Source organism: Tachysurus vachellii, chromosome 2 (assembly GCF_030014155.1).
Source record: "Tachysurus vachellii isolate PV-2020 chromosome 2, HZAU_Pvac_v1, whole genome shotgun sequence".
In the NCBI taxonomy this organism is placed as follows: Eukaryota; Metazoa; Chordata; class Actinopteri; order Siluriformes; family Bagridae; genus Tachysurus; species Tachysurus vachellii.
In genome coordinates this window covers 14,568,220-14,586,570 of record NC_083461.1, presented here as the reverse complement: position 1 = coordinate 14,586,570, position 18,351 = coordinate 14,568,220, and the positions used below count along the sequence as shown (strand labels likewise).

The 18,351-nt window shown below is 40.4% G+C and overlaps 1 protein-coding gene across 1 annotated transcript in view; it reads right to left on the bottom strand.

Moving 5' to 3' along the window:
• The window catches only part of atrnl1b (attractin-like 1b), a 98,452-nt gene that overhangs the window by 22,419 nt on the left and 57,682 nt on the right, over positions 1-18,351 (bottom strand). The window contains exon 26 of the mRNA XM_060858306.1: positions 12,859-12,937. Coding sequence (XP_060714289.1) covers positions 12,859-12,937 — 79 coding nt within the window. The remainder of the gene's footprint in view (positions 1-12,858; positions 12,938-18,351) is intronic.

The following is an 18,351-nucleotide window of genomic DNA, read 5'->3' as shown; positions in this document are numbered from 1 at the left end:
AGATACATTTAACATTTGAGACCCACAATGTTTAAAGTATGAAATCTTTGGAATATTCCATATAGGAGGCATACAATAGGATGTGGCAACATGACACATTTAACAGGAAGTCGGTTTATTTTAAAGAACCATGTCAAGAAGAGGAAGAGGAAGAAGATGAAGAAATCGACAGCTACAAAAACAAAGAACAAAATATGAACAAGAAGATGATGAAGAAGAAGATGAAAAGAATGGAAGAAAAACAAATGAAGTAAAATCATGAGAATGGCATAAAAATCCTCATATAATTGGCTTATTGTCCATATTTTGTGTGTTTGCTCATTCTATGCTTAATAACACAAGCCTGTTTCTTATTTACAAACAAAATGAAGCCACTATCAGTAAAGATGATCAGTGCCTGTGATAGGCAAAGATGTTTTTGAACGGTCCTTAGTTTCAACCATACCATGGTGTCCCTGCAAAAATAGCTAGATTTGTAATCATTCAGCAATAAGAGTGAAGAGCTCTGGTGTGAGGTCAGTGTTTCTGTTTATCTTAAAGATGTTCAGTGGGGTTGAGGTCAGGCCTCTCGAGTTCGTTCATCCCAGCCTCACAAACCATGTGTTCATGGAGCTGGCTTTGTGCACAGGGGCATTGGGTCATGCTAGAACAGGTTTGGTCTATTGTTTTTTGGAAAAAATCTAAGAAATGTTAAAGCATACAAAAACGTTCTATACGATTGAGAGCGTCCAACTTTGAGGCAGCAGTTTAAGGAAGAATCACATATGGGTGTAATTTTCATAGTGTTTTCATCAGGATAATCTTGAATTTTGTATTCTATTAATCTTTATATTATTCTTTATATTAACCTTTTGTTGTATGTTTATGTTGTGTAAAGCTGCTTTGAGACAATGTCAATTGTAAAAAGCGCAATACAAATAAACTTGAACTGAATTGGAACTACAGCACATTCCATTTACATTTATGGCAGATGCCCTTATCAAGAACGACTTACATTTATCTTATTCACACAGCTGAGCAATTGAGGGTAATTGGCAGCTTTGTGGCCTGGTGATTCGAACTCACAACCTTCCAATTAGTAGTCCAACACCTTAACCACTGAGCTACCACTTTCCCATATACAATACAGTAATAATTAATAAAACAGACTTTCCTCAGAGGAAACACATTTCTGACATCCAGGTTTAGTAGCTGAAGTGTGTGTTCCATGCAAACAGCGAATACATAAACAAAACGTATAGCACTCCATAGCACCCCTGAGTGAGTAATACTAAGCAGGGTCTCTCTTCTTCATCAAGTACACATGCTCAGGCTGGAAAACTAGTTCATAAAATTTTGCTCTGATTTGGACAAACACATGTGAAAGTGTTACTTTTTTTTTTTTTTTTTTTTTTTAATTACAAGGGCTAAATGCCACCACCATCAGTTAAATAAGCATGATTCCATCCACAGGTTATCATACCTACCCACTAATGACTACTGAATCATTTCTGAAACTGCTTTCTCACACAAAGCAGTCTCAGGACCTTCAACTCAAATGAGCTCTGTCTGCTCCACAGTAATTAATTGTTCCTTATCTTTTCTATTAAACACCACTGAAGCACTGCTTGGGCCAATCGTACTGAAAGAAAGCACTCATAATGGAATTATCAAAGCCATACACACAGCTTCTTCTATGAGTATGATCAGTTCACTGTAGCGCAGAGTGAGACAGGCCTCAGTCAGTAATATGTGAGTGAGAAGAGGACCAGAGGCTCTGAGAAGGGTTTATCAATCACAGAGTTGGTCATAATTGACCAAAAACACAGTCTGAACAACGATCCAGCAGCTGTAATGAACAGTTTGCCAGTTTCACCACTGAGATCGTGACAGAGAGGGAAAAAGGAAGAAAATTCAGATAAAATGTGGAAATGGATAGGGGTACGCCTGGACAGCAGGAATACTTCCACCAATGAGCTGTTCAATGCTCAAACATGCATGATATTTGATCCAACCTAGGGCCTGATAAGGGCACAAACTTCCTCCCTGTTGTGTTCAGCGATCGATAAAACACCAGCTTAATTCAGCTTTGTGCTAATATAGTCTCCTTAATAAAAGGGAGCTAAAGCTGGAATTGAAGAGAGAGAGAGAGAGAGAGAGAGAGAAAGAGAGAGAGAGAGAGAGAGAGAGAGAGAGAGAGACAGACACAGACATACAGACAGACAGAGACAAACAGAGACAGAGAGAGTGAGAGAGACAGACAGAGACAAACAGAGACAGAGAGAGTGAGAGAGACAGACAAACAGACAGCAAGAGAGAGAGAGAGAGACAGACAAACAGACAGCCATAGAGAGAGAGAGACAGACAAACAGACAGCAATAGAGAGAAAGGGACAGATAAACAGACAGCAATAGAGAGAGAGAGACAGACAGACAAACAGACAGTGAGAGAGACAGACAGACAGACAAACAGAGACAGTGAGAGAGACAGACAGACAGCGACAGAGACAGTGTGAGAGAGAGAGAGAGAGAGAGAGAGAGAGAGAGAGACAGAAAGAGAGAGAGACAGATAAACAGACAGCAATAGAGAGAGAGAGACAGACAGACAGACAAACAGAGACAGTGAGAGAGACAGACAGACAGACAGACAAACAGAGACAGTGAGAGAGACAGACAGACAGAGACAGTGAGAGAGACAGACAGACAGACAGACAGAGACAGTGAGAGAGACAGACAGACAGACAGAAAGAGAGAGAGAGAGAGAGAGAGAGAGAGAGAGAGAGAGAGAAAGAGAGAGAGAGAGAGAGCCCTGGGAGAGCAGTATGGCATGCACTCATTTGTGCTAATAGACACTCTCTCAGAAACAGCCTGCCTTTGTTGACAGCCAAAAAGCACCATCTGCAATTTATCCATCTCTCTACATCACCTGCTATTACTCATCAGGCCCACTGCCTTTAGCATTTCAACTCTCCATAACAATCCGTCAGACAAAGTTGGGCCGTCACTGATAAATCGGCGAATACATCCCTGACCCTTAAATCTCACAATACAAGTGTGTTGCTAAAATATGCAGAACACTCATGTCTAAACCTGAAGTAATGCCTATTGTTTTCATTTTTACCTTCTGCTTTTGCCTCAAACACACAGCACCGTGAAAGGTTATGATGGCAACTTAATCTTCATCACATACACCAAAAGGTAAACACTCAGATAAACAAAAACAGTGCAGTTCAGACCAGGGTAGAGGTCAGGTCACTTCAGAGCTGTTATTCATTTGCTGAATCACATTTAAAACCTTCCTCGAGGGGAACAGTGCGAAGACTTCACTGATGTGAAATTGAGATTGATCGTGCATCGATTGTTCTGTGGGCCTCATGTTAAGCCCACAAAATGGGCCCATGGAATTAGAAGTTTGCTGTCAGAGATTTGACAAGAACTATAAATCCGGGAGATTGCAAGGTGACAGATAGTAAAAGTTTATATAGACACTCTGCCCTTTCCAAAAGTGACAAGCAGCAAAGGTTTATCACAAGCCACCAAAATATGAACAGTAATGAAATGGTCTGATTAAAGCAAGCATGCTGCACTTTATTCCTCAGTGAACTGTGTTGGAATGAATGAATCTTCTTGTATAAAGATATAGGAGCAAAAATGATTGCTGTTAGCAAAAGTAATCAGCAAACAAAACAAGAATAATGTCAAATGTAAAGATAAAGCTTTTTAACAGCACATAATTGTGTCTGTGCTTTTCTGAAACTCAATAAACAGCTAAAAAAAAAAAAACAGAATGTTTGTTGCCACAGTCTACGAAGACCAAACAAAAAAAAAAAAATTGGCCACAAAATATAACAGATGCCTCATTTACAAATTATCGACTGCTGGTTCAAAGCAGTGAAATAGCAATCTCTGGCTGAGATACGCTTGCAGCTTGCTTTCATTAGCATCATAAACCTATTAAAAGACAACATGGCATTAACATTAGAACAGGCAAGTTCATTCATTCATTCATCTTCAGTATGGGCTTCACTGAGGTTAGGGTCATGGTGGACCTTGAGGTTTCTGAGAACACCTGGAAGGAGGTGGAAATACACCTTGGTCTTTAATGATCTTTACCAGAAAAATCAGCTTACTCTGTCCGACTAATGGATGGGAGGCAACCAAAGAACCCCAGAAAACCACCACCTCCTTCCAACAGACTCGGTACATCAAACTGGTGACCCTGGAGCTTCAGGTCAACATTGTAGGTACAACGCATGTTGCAAACTGTGAAATTGCACAGATGATGTTATTTACATCCGATCTCTAAGTACTGGCTTATTCATGAATTAGAAAGAGCAGAAATCCTGCAACATTACAGTGCTTCAGGGATTTAAGACAAGTTCTGGACACTTGCCTTATAAAGTTTGTCCAACAGCAGGGCCTAATGCAAAAGAAAGGCTTTGAACTAAGTTTTAAACTGTTAAGAGTAAAGCAGCCGAAGCGAGAACGAGTCCACAGAGAACTGATGCACATGGAAAGTCATTGGGACTCGATGAAACCTGAGTGTGAGTGAATTCGAGGATGGAACGAGGCTATATATATTTTTTAACAGGAACAAGATCCTTCAGGCGAAGTCTAACTAAAGTAATCCACTAGAAGCCTGTGTAACTGAAATAAACACACTACATATAATTTTTTTCCAAAGGAAGATCAAATGCCAATGTTCTAATTAGCTCTTCAGACAATGAATCGAGCAGATTGATTACAAAATGGGTTCGGGCGGTTATTCACAAAAAAAGAAGAAAGAAAACTGCTGACTGTCTGTATGGACAGGTCAATCTCATTGGTCCAGAACTGTATTTGATATTGATCCGGTAGTGTTACCACATCAGTGTGTATGCCCTGCATTGATCTGTTACCCCACACCCTGAACAACCCCTGCCATGCAGGAGCCTGCCTCAGTTTGTGTGGACTTTTTCATTAAGGAGCTGAGTGAGTCAAGTGCAAGAGCCTTGAAGCAAAGTTTTAAACCGCAGTTAGAGCATTTGTCATAAATGTTCCCTGGTGAGTGTGTGTGCTGAATGAATGGATGAAGTGACTCAGAACACTTGGACTCAGCCATATGTGCGACTCTCATTAGTGCAGGAACATTTTACTGCCTGATCAGACCAGTGAAGTTAAGGCTGCTGCAGAGCCACAGCTTTGCGCCGACAGCATCCGCTGTCTACATCTTCAACGTGTCCTCCTGGGAATCTCTGAAGATGAAATCTGACCAAGCAAGTTAAAATAACAGAGCGCCGTGATTAAGACACCGGAAAACATCACGGGCTTTGATTTACATTGAATGTCTCAAAAAGAAGTCCAAAGAGTTCTGTGCATGTCTGAATGTCTCCATGCACTTTCTGTCTCACACATACAGACATCTTACCACTACATTTGCACTTATACTCATCATACTTATTGTTGCCTGATGAAAACATCTCTCTTTTACTGATATGTACACTAAATACATTTGGGTCTTCATTTATTTTTTAACTATTCATAATTATTGTAGCAAAAGCAGAGTAAGAATTTCAGCATACAGAGTAACTGCATGTTTACTGTTCATGTGACTCTTGAATGCTAAACGTCTGATTTAGTGACGTCGTGATGTTTTCTCACACGTCCGCGTGGTCAAACGCAGCACAGCAGCACAGAACAACCACACTAATTTTCAACTGCAAGGGGAATGTGTGAGCTTTACTTAACACTGCGAGAGAACACTTTGGTTTTCTTGGCCTGAGGTTTTGCTGATGTCCTTGAGAGTCTCTAATAATGTATAGTCCTATCTTAAAGATAGGCTTTTGCCAAGAAACTTTATTCAACTGCTTCATTTTTCAGAAAAGCATGGCTCGGGGAAAAAAAGAAAAAAAAAAAAAAGGTAATGCATGCCCTTAATAGCTTTTTCTCCCAACTGTACTGGCACATTGTGTGTGGGGTTTTTTTAATTGATCCAGGACTAATGCATTCTTCCTGTAGATAACACCATGAAACTAAATGAAATGCACCTCAGTTGCATCAATACCAAACTAAGTAGATGTTACTGAGGTTTAGCTGATACTGAGCCGGAGAACCCGAATTCTAAGCATCACAACAACAGATTAAATCGCTTTTAAAAACGGGACTGAACGATGTGTTTACATAACTTATTTGGTGTGACATGGTCTTTCATATGAATCAATCACGGGGGTTGTAATACATGTGATGTAGCCGTGTTAACTAACTGATTTTGAAATGAAATGCATTTCTCAAGCTATTGCATTTCACTTAAATCACGTAGGACTGCAGTAAAGAAAAGCATGTTGGCTCCACTGTAGAAAAGTGTACTTTTTTTAACAGCTGTAATGAAAGTATGTTTACTGTCTACGTTGCTTTTATACAGTTCACCGTTTCAGATTTAAACGCTGTAATTTACGTCCTCCAGGAAATGTCACATAAAAAAAAAAAATTTATATAAAAAGAGACCATGCAAAATGTGTGTTTTCCAGCAGAAAAGCAATTGCAGCCAGAGACATTAATCAGAAACATTCTTAGATGATTACTTTTTACCAGTCAATAGTCTGCACTATTTTTAGCTCCACACGTATAAATCTCTGCCATGGCTGAGTAGAGCCATGTTGTGACATCCGGTGGACGAGAACTATAACAATATCTCTCAGACACAGTGCTGTGAATCTGACTGAGCTGTACTACTATAAATATATAAATACTATACTTAAATATGTACGATAATCGATGCATTTACGCAGTGCGCACCTACTCACTGATGGTGTGAATGAGCCTTTACTGAATCGTCCATGTGCTTAAAACATCCCTCACGAGGAAGTGTTTGCCATACATATATCATGTAGTGAAATGTCAGCAGCCCTTCTGGCTGTTCCACAGTCACTCCTCCTGTTCCGAGGTGACATTTAGCGCAGACGTCTCTCAACTCGCTTGAAACGACCACGCTACCATCTGTGCTCAGCGACGTCCAAACAACCGGCAGCACCCGAGCAGAGCTGCAGTCTCACCTCTGGAAGGTCATGTTTACAACAATGCACACTTAAACACTAGCTATTCAGCCTGAGCGATGTTGAGTTTTGTACTTCGGTTAACAGAAAATTCAACGTGCAGTATTAAGAATGCAAAGTTTTACAGAATGCCAAATAGTATGTCAATACTCAGTGTAGTCACAATGGCCAATAACTACTGACATACATTCTCCCAAAATCCCGTTTATATCATTTTGGTGTCACTACAAAAACTAAAAAAAACCAAATCAATCACTAAATGGTTTTATATCAGCTTTTACTGTACCTTTGTATCTGTTTCGTATCTCACAGTAATAATACTCTTTAACTAATGTAGGCTACAAATACATTATGGGACTCTGCCATAGGCCCTTACATTACATATATACCTTACATTATCTTTATCCTTTTCATAAGGGACCCAGAGATCTTAAATGCCCTGAAACCAAAATCTGCACATAAATCTACTGATTCAAACTTAGTGTGAACTGATAATGAAAGAGAACACTGGATTTAGCAGCTGCGCAATCTTCACCAGCTCAACATTTCACTCCGGAGCTCTAGCCTTTGACGTGCACTACTATGCTGAGCAGCAAGTGCATCCCATCACAAACAGCATCATCTCCTGACACCTAAATACACAGTCGGTGTGTCTGGTTTCAAAACATCTGGAGCGCAATCTCTGAAACAGCATATATTCACACTCGTCCTGTATGTTGCTGAAAACGTCGCTATCTCCTGTCACTTCAGAGATAGACCCAAGGCACAAGCATTTTAAATTTGCCAAAGAGGAAGAGAGAAATAAATACAGCTCTGTCAGTCTGTCCCAGAAAGAATAGATGCTGCCTAAGTGCTGCCAAAAACTGCAACTCTGACCAAAGACTCGCTCAGACCAGTGCCAGTTTATACTGCACTGATGTTTACTCACAACACGTCAGCTTAGAGCTTCTTCACTAAGCCTGGCATCATGACAGAACAAGATCCTTCCCTGTAGCAAAAGAAAATGAGAAATCTGAATGTCTCACTGACGCTCGCTGATATGTGTCTGTTCCTGTGACCCTTATAAAAGCTTAGAAAGTTTTTCTTCTTCTCAGAAATATAGTTCTAGTCTACAGTGAGCTGAACTTGAAAAATAGCTGGGATGTGATCCATTCACAAAGAATGGGATGGTGGTAGCTCAGTGGTAAAAACAGTCCCTCCAGAATTTGGCAATTTTTTTTTTAATCACAAAATTAATATAATTTTTTTCACAATTACTGAAGCAAAAAAAAAAAAAAAAAAAAAAAAAAAGGGCTCAAAAAGCTGCAGCAAAAAAAAAACAATCACCATGAAATCCTGGAGGGACTGTAAAAACATCACAATTCTGTGCAGAAGGTCATGAGCTCAAATCATCAAACTGACACTACTGGACCACTGAGCAAGGTCTTTAACCCTCAACTCCTCATCTGTATAAAGAAGTTCAATGTAAGGGACGTTAACAGCCAAAAATCTAAAATTTGCAAAGCAAAGCAAAACAAAACAAAAAACACTGAACGACTTATTTTGGTGGGTTTGTTGTTCAATAAATGCTGGAGCTCAGTAATTTCATGCTTACAGGAGATATATGACTCATTTTCCTGTTCATTTTGTTATGTTTTTTGACTGTTAGTCATTTCAGTGTTTAAAAAAAAAAAAAATAAATAAATAAATAAATAAAACTTTCCCAAAGTGTCCCAAAAACAATTCTGCTCAAAAAATCTGCACTTTGAAGAGCAAATATAAAGCCGTCTAATGGCACATCATTTTGGTTGTCTTTCCTTTCCCATGAAATGTTGCTATAACAAACCACGCTATTAAAATGTCACTTTCTAAGAAGGTAAAATGAGAATTTGGCCAACAAAGACAACAGCTGCTTCATTTACAGAAGGTCGATGATTCAGAGCAGCAAAATAATGATTTGTCACAGACAGATAAGAGCAACTCAGTGAAAACTGATTACAATATTAGCATAAGAAAAAAGCAACAAAATGTTGATTCCCTGCCTGTTAAAGGAGGTAAACCAACAGAACCTTTACTGTGACAGCAGGACACAATGGAATGCTACTCGGATATACGGCCTTTTCATTTCGACAGACAGACTGTTCATCTCTCCACGCTGCAGATTCATTCTGACTGGGTTTTAGAGATAAAGCAAAAAGAAAAAGAACGACCTCGTCACCTCCGAGTGTGTCAGCTCAGTGTCACGCAAGGACATCAAACTCATCACAGAGGCTCCGTCACTGACCTCACAAGAACACCTGAGGTAATGAAGACATTACAGTCAGCGTGAAAAGGACAGGCCAATCCAAACTGCTACTAATAATAATACATTAACAAACTGCAACACTGTCAATCTGAATTTATTTTTTTTTTTTTTACATTAAAATTATTTTAGTTCTTACGTAATGTGATTGTAAAACTGGTGTTTTTTAAATAAAAAAATGAAAATGTAGATCTGTTCCTGGCGTTCTTGTCATCATCGTCGTCGTCGTGTAACCACAGCAGATCTTCTGCTCCTCATATATATGATTTTTGGCACAGGCTTTACACTGAATGACCTTCCTGATGCAACCCTCCCATTTTAAGATAAGATAAGATAAGATAAGATATACCTTTATACATCCCACAATGGGGCAATTTCACTGTTACAGCAGCCAAGAGTAATAAAATGCAAATATATACAAAGAATAGAGACATAATATAATATACAGTATATACAAAACAAAATGTATTAAAAAAAAAAAGATACCCAGGCTTTAGAGAGTTAAAGCGTTAACCCCTCAGTGGCAGGGTTAGTGTTCTGGCCAGGAATCAAACCCAGGCCACGGTGTGTGTGTGTGGGGGATCTGGACCTGGACCACCAGGGATATGAAAATGTAGATCTACAGCAAACAATGGTTCTTTTAAACAAAGCATATTTACATAAACTATATATTGCACTTGCACTCTTCTTGACAGATGAAATGGGCACAATGTTTTTCACACTATGAAACATCAATAACGTCTTTGCCCCGTTGTTCTCCTGTTCATCCAGTACAGCGCTAGAAAATGTTTTAGCTAATGCTGGGCTTGACTCGGGGTGTCAAATTGTAATTCCCAACCTCCAGCCAATCAAGCCCAAAAAAAAAAATTTCTTACTCGTCAGTTTGCGGTAATCAACTCCGAGCTCCTTCTCTGATCACGTCAAATCGGCATGGCTGCTTACAGCAATAAACATCAGGATCGAACAGCAGCTAGAAGTGCGTCATTGCTTTTGTTCAAATAAAATACAGACTTGCATGCAATTCTTATCTAAAACACTTACTATACTCATCATAATCAGTTGTCTGACTTGTTACTAACAAAAGACAAAGATCTAAGCGTCCTCGGCCTGTGGAATGTGGCGAGGTGAAAACACCATGTGATGCCAGAGGGCACATTTTACTTTTCTCTGCTATGTTCTCGTACTTCTGCCTGTTTGTCTTTGCGGGGTTTTGTTGTCAAGGTGTGCAGTGTTTCTGAGCGAGTGTCGCCGGCTCTAGGAAGCAGTTATTGATTTTTAAAAAGTAAAAACCACAAATCTAGATTTGACCCTTTTGAAAATAGCATCATGGAAGAAAAAAAAAAAAAGCATTCATATACTAAACATAAATCTAACTGATGCGCCGAAGTCGAGCGTACGTCTTTCTGTTCAAATCAATTCGGTTAATGAATGTGTTGTTTCGTAAATACACTCAATATAAGTAGATAAAACACACAGCAGAGAGCAGAACAAATGCAGCGCTACTAACGCACCCAAAAAACATGCTTTAATTAACGTAATCAGATAAATAAGCCGGTTCTGCTCTGTGTACACACAAACTGGAGCAGAAGGAAAGATGGATGGAATACTGCACACATGCTCAGGTTACAAAAGAGACAAAAGCTGGTGTGTATAATATCCTGTTCTTTTAACTCGGAACCAATGGGAACACACACTTGTGTTTAGCAAAACAAAGGAAAGAAAAAAATATATAACTGCAATGTTTTGGGGAGTTCACCTTCAATCTGATATATCAAATAGTTTTCATAGTTGTGCCAAAGAGAAAATAAACGCATGTGGTTTTTTTTTATAAATCCTACTGCATAATTTACTGTTTATTAAACTGTTTGCAGGTCTGGAGAATGAAATAATAAACGTGTGGACTTTTTACAATCACTTTTTAAAAATAAAACTAGCCTAAATTTTAGTGGAATTCCTGCCTCTAAATAAATAAATAAATAAATAAAATAAAATAAAACAAAACATATTTGCACTACACTCAGTTAATACCTGTAACTATTCTGGATTTCTGCAGAATATAAATCAGAAAAAAAATGCAGAAAATATATTTTTTTACATTAAAAAACTACTCTATTTTTTACTTTACTCTAAAATGTGTCAGTCTGTATAATAGACTGAGCAAGAAACTGTGTGAGATTAATTAAAGCCACCTTGATGAGAGGTTATGGCTGGATTTGCAGTAATGTAACTGCTAACCGCAACAGATTGACAATAATAAGTCACTTCCTGTGTTTATAGGCAAGATGTCCTCTGAATAAATTCAGGCCCTGAGTGTCGATCTTCATTGTTTGGACCGTTTGAACTCGCGAGACTGAACCATTATCAGCAGAACCTTCGCATAACAGAATTTGAGAACACTTGCCTCACGCATCTTTTATTTTGTCAGGCAGCAGCTGAGACAAATGAGGCACAATTGAGGGCCAAGAGGAGACGGCAGAAAGTCGCCATGGCCAAGCATTAACCACACGCTAAAGAACAAAGCCATAAATAACTGCTGGTTAGCGGCAGAGAGAAAAACAGAAACGTGTGATAATGGATCTGCACTGAAACACTGCTGCAATTTGCAAAGGCCAAATGACTGGCACGACCTTGACGAGTGATTCATGGGAAAAAATGGAAACTGACGGCACTTCGTTCTGACTCTTTCTTGATCAAAACTTTGACAAACACAGAAAGAAAATAAGTCTTTGAAAAGCTTAAGGAGAGACACACTGTGGGGTAAAAAGCGTGCTTCCAATCGTTTCAAATTAAAAGATAAATTTTTCTCTTTTTTTGAGGATGCTGGGGGGTAGAAACAAACAGATGATCTGAAGAGGGGAAGTGGAGTGTTAAAGCGAGTTGAATGCTAATAGCTGAAGCCCATCTGCCCACATTAGGCCTTATTGGCTTTAATTCTTTAGATGAATATGGTTCTGGATCATTGCAGTCATCAGTCATGTTTATCTTTACATGTCAATTAGCAAAAGAGCAAAACAGATCAACGTCCCTGATTACCGACGCCAGCGCCAGCCTATAAAATGGACAGACACGGCTCTACGGGCTATGGTAGTAATTAGCAAATCAAAGATCACGACATTGACTACGGCAAAGGTAACACACGTCATCTGAGCTTCATCCCGCGATGGTTTGCCTTTGATCGTCTCTTAAAGAATGGCACCTTTATCACAAACTACAGCCGGATGAAAATCTGTGAAAACAATCTGTGCAAGCAAGCGAACGCTGCAGCCGCGTGTCGCCGTCCCTCTCGCCAGTCGTCTCTGCTTTAGATGTGTACTGTCAACGCTAATTGGTTTGCCAGAACCTCTAATTAGGATGATGAGCATTGCGTACTTCAGGGCAAAGCACCGTGATATTGCTGACATTGTTGTTTTAATTGTATACAGAGACTCTAAGATGAATGACTTTATGACAACTTGGGGAATGCAGTTGACATGATGGGATGTTTTTCTCCAACAGACTTCGTGACAGTATCAACATACGTGATGTGAATGAAAAGGAGGCAGGAAAAATATAATCCTGCAGAACGTACCTCTCTCCGTCTCGAGGCCCAGCAGGTCTGTTTGATCTTCCACACCACTGCAGCCACCAGCAACAGCGAGAGAAAACAGCTAAAGGGAACAAAACAGACAGACAACATTGATATTAGATAAATGTAGCGGATGGTTCTGGCACACAGCATTGCCCATAATAAAACAATATCCACTTAAACAGCACTCTCAATCAAGATGCTACTGTACTTCGTTTCTCCTGTGAAAAAAAAAAAAACCCTGCCTTATCAAAGTCTCTACGTCAGATGCTCCGCCCACATACGGTGAAATATTGGGACACTTTTACCTAAAACAAGCGTCACAATGTTTGTCACAGAACATGTTTGAAAAGTTGTAAAGAATTTGGTGTGAAGCGGGTAACAGTGAGTAAACAAGATCCTTTCGCATGCTTGTCTATTTGGCTGTGGCCATTTTCAGTGTCAGCAGCACTTTTATTGATGAACGCACCAATGCTAGAAGTCAGTGCTACAAATAATAAAATAATGACTGCAAATTGTCATTTTATTTCAGTATAACAGTCATTAAATTTCATGAAAGCGTGTAAGCGTGTGTGTGTGTGTGTGTGTGTGTGTGTGTGTGTGTGTAGGTCAGGATTTCACAAATGTTTGTTCATCTAGTGCATCTTAAATGACTTTAAAGGATTTCTCATTTTATAAAGGATTTATAAGTTTAGCAGATTAAAGAGAAAAACAAAAGTTTTCTCTTTCTAGATATATTAGAGACTGAGGTGTAAAAAGCAGACTGATGGCACTGAAATAAAAAAAAAAGTCATTGTGTAGAGCAGAAATCCATAAAGTGTGGAAAATAAATCATTTTGTTTACATCACATTCAAGGCTACATTGCGGATAAAATGACTATTTTGTACTCTATTACCTGGTGGAGCCCTGAACTCAAAGTGCAAGGCAAAGGAACCCTGGTTGTGGTGCCAACCAATCACAAAGTGCTGAATTCATCCTATAATGCAGGATTATTGACAGGGGGAGGAAACCAGAGTACCCACAGGAAACCAAAAAAAACATGGGAAAAACATGCAAACTCTGTATAGACATGATGGAGGCAGGAATCAAACCCCAACCCCAGACACACGGTGCAAATCTGATAACCAAAAATCTACCATGAGTTAAAATGAGAATCAATAAACGAACTGAAACTGTAGCTAATAATCACAGGATAAACAGAGCCACAGAAGATGTTTATCCAGTGATTATTAGCTACAGTTTCAGTTCAGTTATTGGTTCTCATTGAAGATGTTTATACTTCAGAATAGGCCGTTCGCTCAACATGAAACTATGCAAAGAAACGGTAAAAAGTCTTGTCACTGTTTCAGATTCATCATGGCATGAAATGTCCCAGCCATAAACTTGTACTACAAAGTCTCCAAAACCTCCAAGACTTTGTAGGTACCCCCAGATCATGTAGAGCATCCTGAAGGTCTCAGTCAACCGTTAAGCCAAGTGATGTGACTGAAAAAAAAAGCAACTCCTCAAAAGCATACCGACTATGAAGCTGAGAAATGCAACCAAATTGGTTTTTGGCATCTGTATTTGTGGAGATATGTGAGCATTCATAAACATCTCTGAGTGAAATTAATTCATAGTGTGTACTGTGAGGGGGGATAAAATGATGAAATCCCTTTAATGCTTTTAAACCCACGTCATCTCGGGCTCGTTTGAAGATAATGCCGTACTGGAGACGAAGAAAAAGAAAGGAAACTTGAATGGCTCAATTAAGTAGCGGTGCGAGAGAAATCCCTCTTTAGATCTGTCCCTTTTTATCCTCTGCTTTTTAGACAGCAAATAGGATTTAATCCCCTTCCACCTGGAATCAGAATTAATAAAAGAAATACAGCAATTAAAAGGTGCTCTCCATTCTTTATGGCTGCGGATGTGAGAGAACGGGGCGAGGGGGAGGGATCGTAAACCAGTTTGGAGACTATGAAATGACTGCTAAACAGCAGTAAAAAGGGAAACCCGACCACCTCTGGGGAAACGGAGTGGAAACTGAGCTAAGTGCAGCTACATTATCATGTTTTATTGATCTAGAAACAGCCTGGTGATGTGCAGCCCGGATCACAACACGTCCACAAACATGAGCAGCAACTGATAAAAGGTTAAAAGTGTTATACTCACAGGGTCATGGGAGTCTTTTTATTTAAATGAGTCTTTTTATATATCACAATACACAATTATTAAAGTCAATATATTTATTTATTGAGTTGTTTTAACTAGTCACTTCATGTGATGTCAGGAGTTTAATCCAAACCTGAATACGGCCTTGTTCACACCTGGTGTCATGCCTTCAAGGTGTCTGGATAATAAATAGACAGCACTAAGTACATGTATTGTGATCGAATCGCCCAGATCACGTTCTGAGCTGGTCTGGAATGCATGTGGCCATATCACATTTACAGTGAGAAAACAAATGCCTCTTTGTCGTAGCTGCAAAATACGGAATCGCAGCGAGACTATTTGAGAAATCACCCGGTTTGAATCTCGTGCCAAACTAAAGACTCGAATAAAACAGCACACAATTAACATGTTTAACCACCCTGTAAAGGTATACAAGATATTATTCTGTAAAGCATCGCTACATAAAAATAAACAGAGCAAAAGGTAGTGTGTGTGTGTGTTTGTGTGTCACTGAAGACACATTCATAATGCCAGGTGGGCTCTGCAGTGCATTTCATCTGTCCACCCAGGACGTATATTACTGTCAAGTATAAATAGGGTCTTACTCATAAACCAGCAGTCCTATAAATAATGTCAACCAGACATAAAGCACTCTGTGACTCAACTCAGGAACCTGAATATTATTGTACAAACGTCAATAATGAGCCTAAAATGTAGTTGGACTTTGATCATAAAATAAATCAGAATCAATCCAAAAAATTGAGAAGAAGTGTTGGTTTACTCAAACACTGGTGAAATTCAGCTTCCATTTTCAGTTTTGCAGCCTCGCTTTACCCATAAACCCCTTCTCTGCATTCTGACACACATATGCATCTTCAAAAAAAATATCCATTGAGCTTTTTTCACTTCCAGGCTAATTTGAGCATTTTAAATGCCATACACAATCGTAAACCTTTAGCAATCAATGTTAGTTATATCCCTGATTTAGAGGTGAAATATGAAGAAAATCTGCCATCGTTTTCAGAAATAGATCTGTGTACTATATTCCACATAGCTAGAGAAACAGCGGGTTTGTGCATGTTGTGTGAACACGGCTGCATGTTACAGGCCATGAAGGTGAGCAGAGGATGATTAGAGACTAGGATAAAAGTGGAGATGTTAATCACATTCAGTTTTTGTGGCATGGGAGTAAAACTGCACACAGAGCATCATCATCAGTTACTGAGACATAACCACATGCAAGGGAAAAAAAAGATTTAATAGTAGAAATGCCAGAGGCAGCAGTACAAAGCAATGCAGGACAACGCTGGGTAAAACTGGTCGTCTGTGCAAGAAAAAGAGAAAGAAGAAAAGAAAAAAAAAAAGGAGGCAACAGAGCAGCTCATTCTCTTTCACCCTGCTAAAAAGTGCACTTGAACTCAGAAGCCTCAACATCACAAGCTGAGTGACAAACACAGCAAATGGATTTGAGAAACTGAACTAATGCATTAACGAACAGAAAAGACAAAGTGACTGTTAAAAAGCCAATCAGACGGGAAAATGGAGTTCACTCGCCGTCCTGTTAAACACCGGCTAATTTCAGGTTACAAAATGTCTGAGTCGCAATTAAAACAGCACATTTTCATTAGAGGCACTCTTGTAATGCTCGAGCACTGTCTTCTTGCTAAGCGGGTAATTATAATAACTAAAAATAAAGAAATATATTTTAGATTTCAACTTTAAACAATGCAAGTGGTCATCTGTCAGCCTGTGCGGCGCCCTCGCCTCTTCTCGGACCCCGGCGCCCTCGCCTCTTCTCGGACCCCGGCGCCCTCGCCTCTTCTCGGACCCCGGCGCCCTCGCCTCTTCTCGGACCCCGGCGCCCTCGCCTCTTCTCGGACCCCGGCGCCCTCGCCTCTTCTCGGACACCGGCGCCCTTTGCTCTTTTCTCGGACACCGGCGCCCTCGCCTCTTCTCGGGCACCGGCGCCCTCGCCTCTTCTCCGGCACCGGCGCCCTCGCCTCTTCTCGGGCACCGGCGCCCTCGCCTCTTCTCGGGCACCGGCGCCCTCGCCTCTTCTCGGACCCCGGCGCCCTCGCCTCTTCTCGGACCCCGGCGCCCTCGCCTCTTCTCGGACACCGGCGCCCTCGCCTCTTCTCGTACACCGGCGCCCTCGCCTCTTCTCGGACACCGGCGCCCTCGCCTCTTCTCGGACACCGGCGCCCTCGCCTCTTCTCGTACACCGGCGCCCTCGCCTCTTCTCGGACACCGGCGCCCTTTGCTCTTTTCTCGGACACCGGCGCCCTCGCCTCTTCTCGGACACCGGCGCCCTCGCCTCTTCTCGGACACCGGGGCCCTCGTCTCTTCTCGGACACCGGCGCCCTCGCCTCTTCTCGGACACCGGGGCCCTCGTCTGTTCTCGGACACCGGGTCCCTCGTCTGTTCTCGGACACCGGGACCCTCGTCTGTTTTTGACACTAACAGGACTACTGGAGGTCAGGATGGAACCAGGGAGTCTGGTGCTCTAATAAACAAACACTGCCCTGTACTACCACACATCTCACGTATCACTCAAACACGCATTACCACTGAAATTAGATTTGCTTTTATAAAAGCTTGTTATTTGACAAGTTATAAAGCACAAACCAGGTAAAATACAGCAGATGGAGACAGAAACAGATAATGGAATTGGACATATCCAGTATTCTCCATAAAATCACATCAATTTTAATGTGGGATTCATGACAGCTGGACGAAAGCAAGATTGCCTACACACACAAAAAGACAAAAGATATCTGAAAGATAAAACACAGAGAGACAGCTATGACAGCAGGAAGTAAATAATAATCCTGTGTGTGTGTATATGCAGATTCATTTTCTATAACTGAACAGCCATAACAGGGTAACAGCTGCAAGGCAAATCACAAGTATACGTATATTACTGCACTCTCTACTAAGTGATGACTGCTATAGTAACGGCTCATTCACGAAGCCTGCTTACTAAACACTTTATAAAAAATTATTTATGCACTACACATTTATGAAAAAAGACTTCAGTCAGTGTTAGTGTGTGGAGATAAAAGTGCTCCTTTAGCTTTTCTGCTGGAGAGTCTTCAGGACAGGGGACTTTGTGATTTCACAGTTATGTGAAAAGCTGCATTTTGCTGTCTTCAAGAGAAATAACATCAGCATGTGATAAAAGAAACTGGTTTCACAGACACTCCACAACATAACATACAGCTAGACAATGATAAAAAGCAAGACAAGCTGTTGTTTAATGACTAAAAATAAATGCCACTGATGGTGAATTGATGCGGTATAACCCCAGGCTCACTTCATCAACAGATGACCGTTTGCTTTTTGTT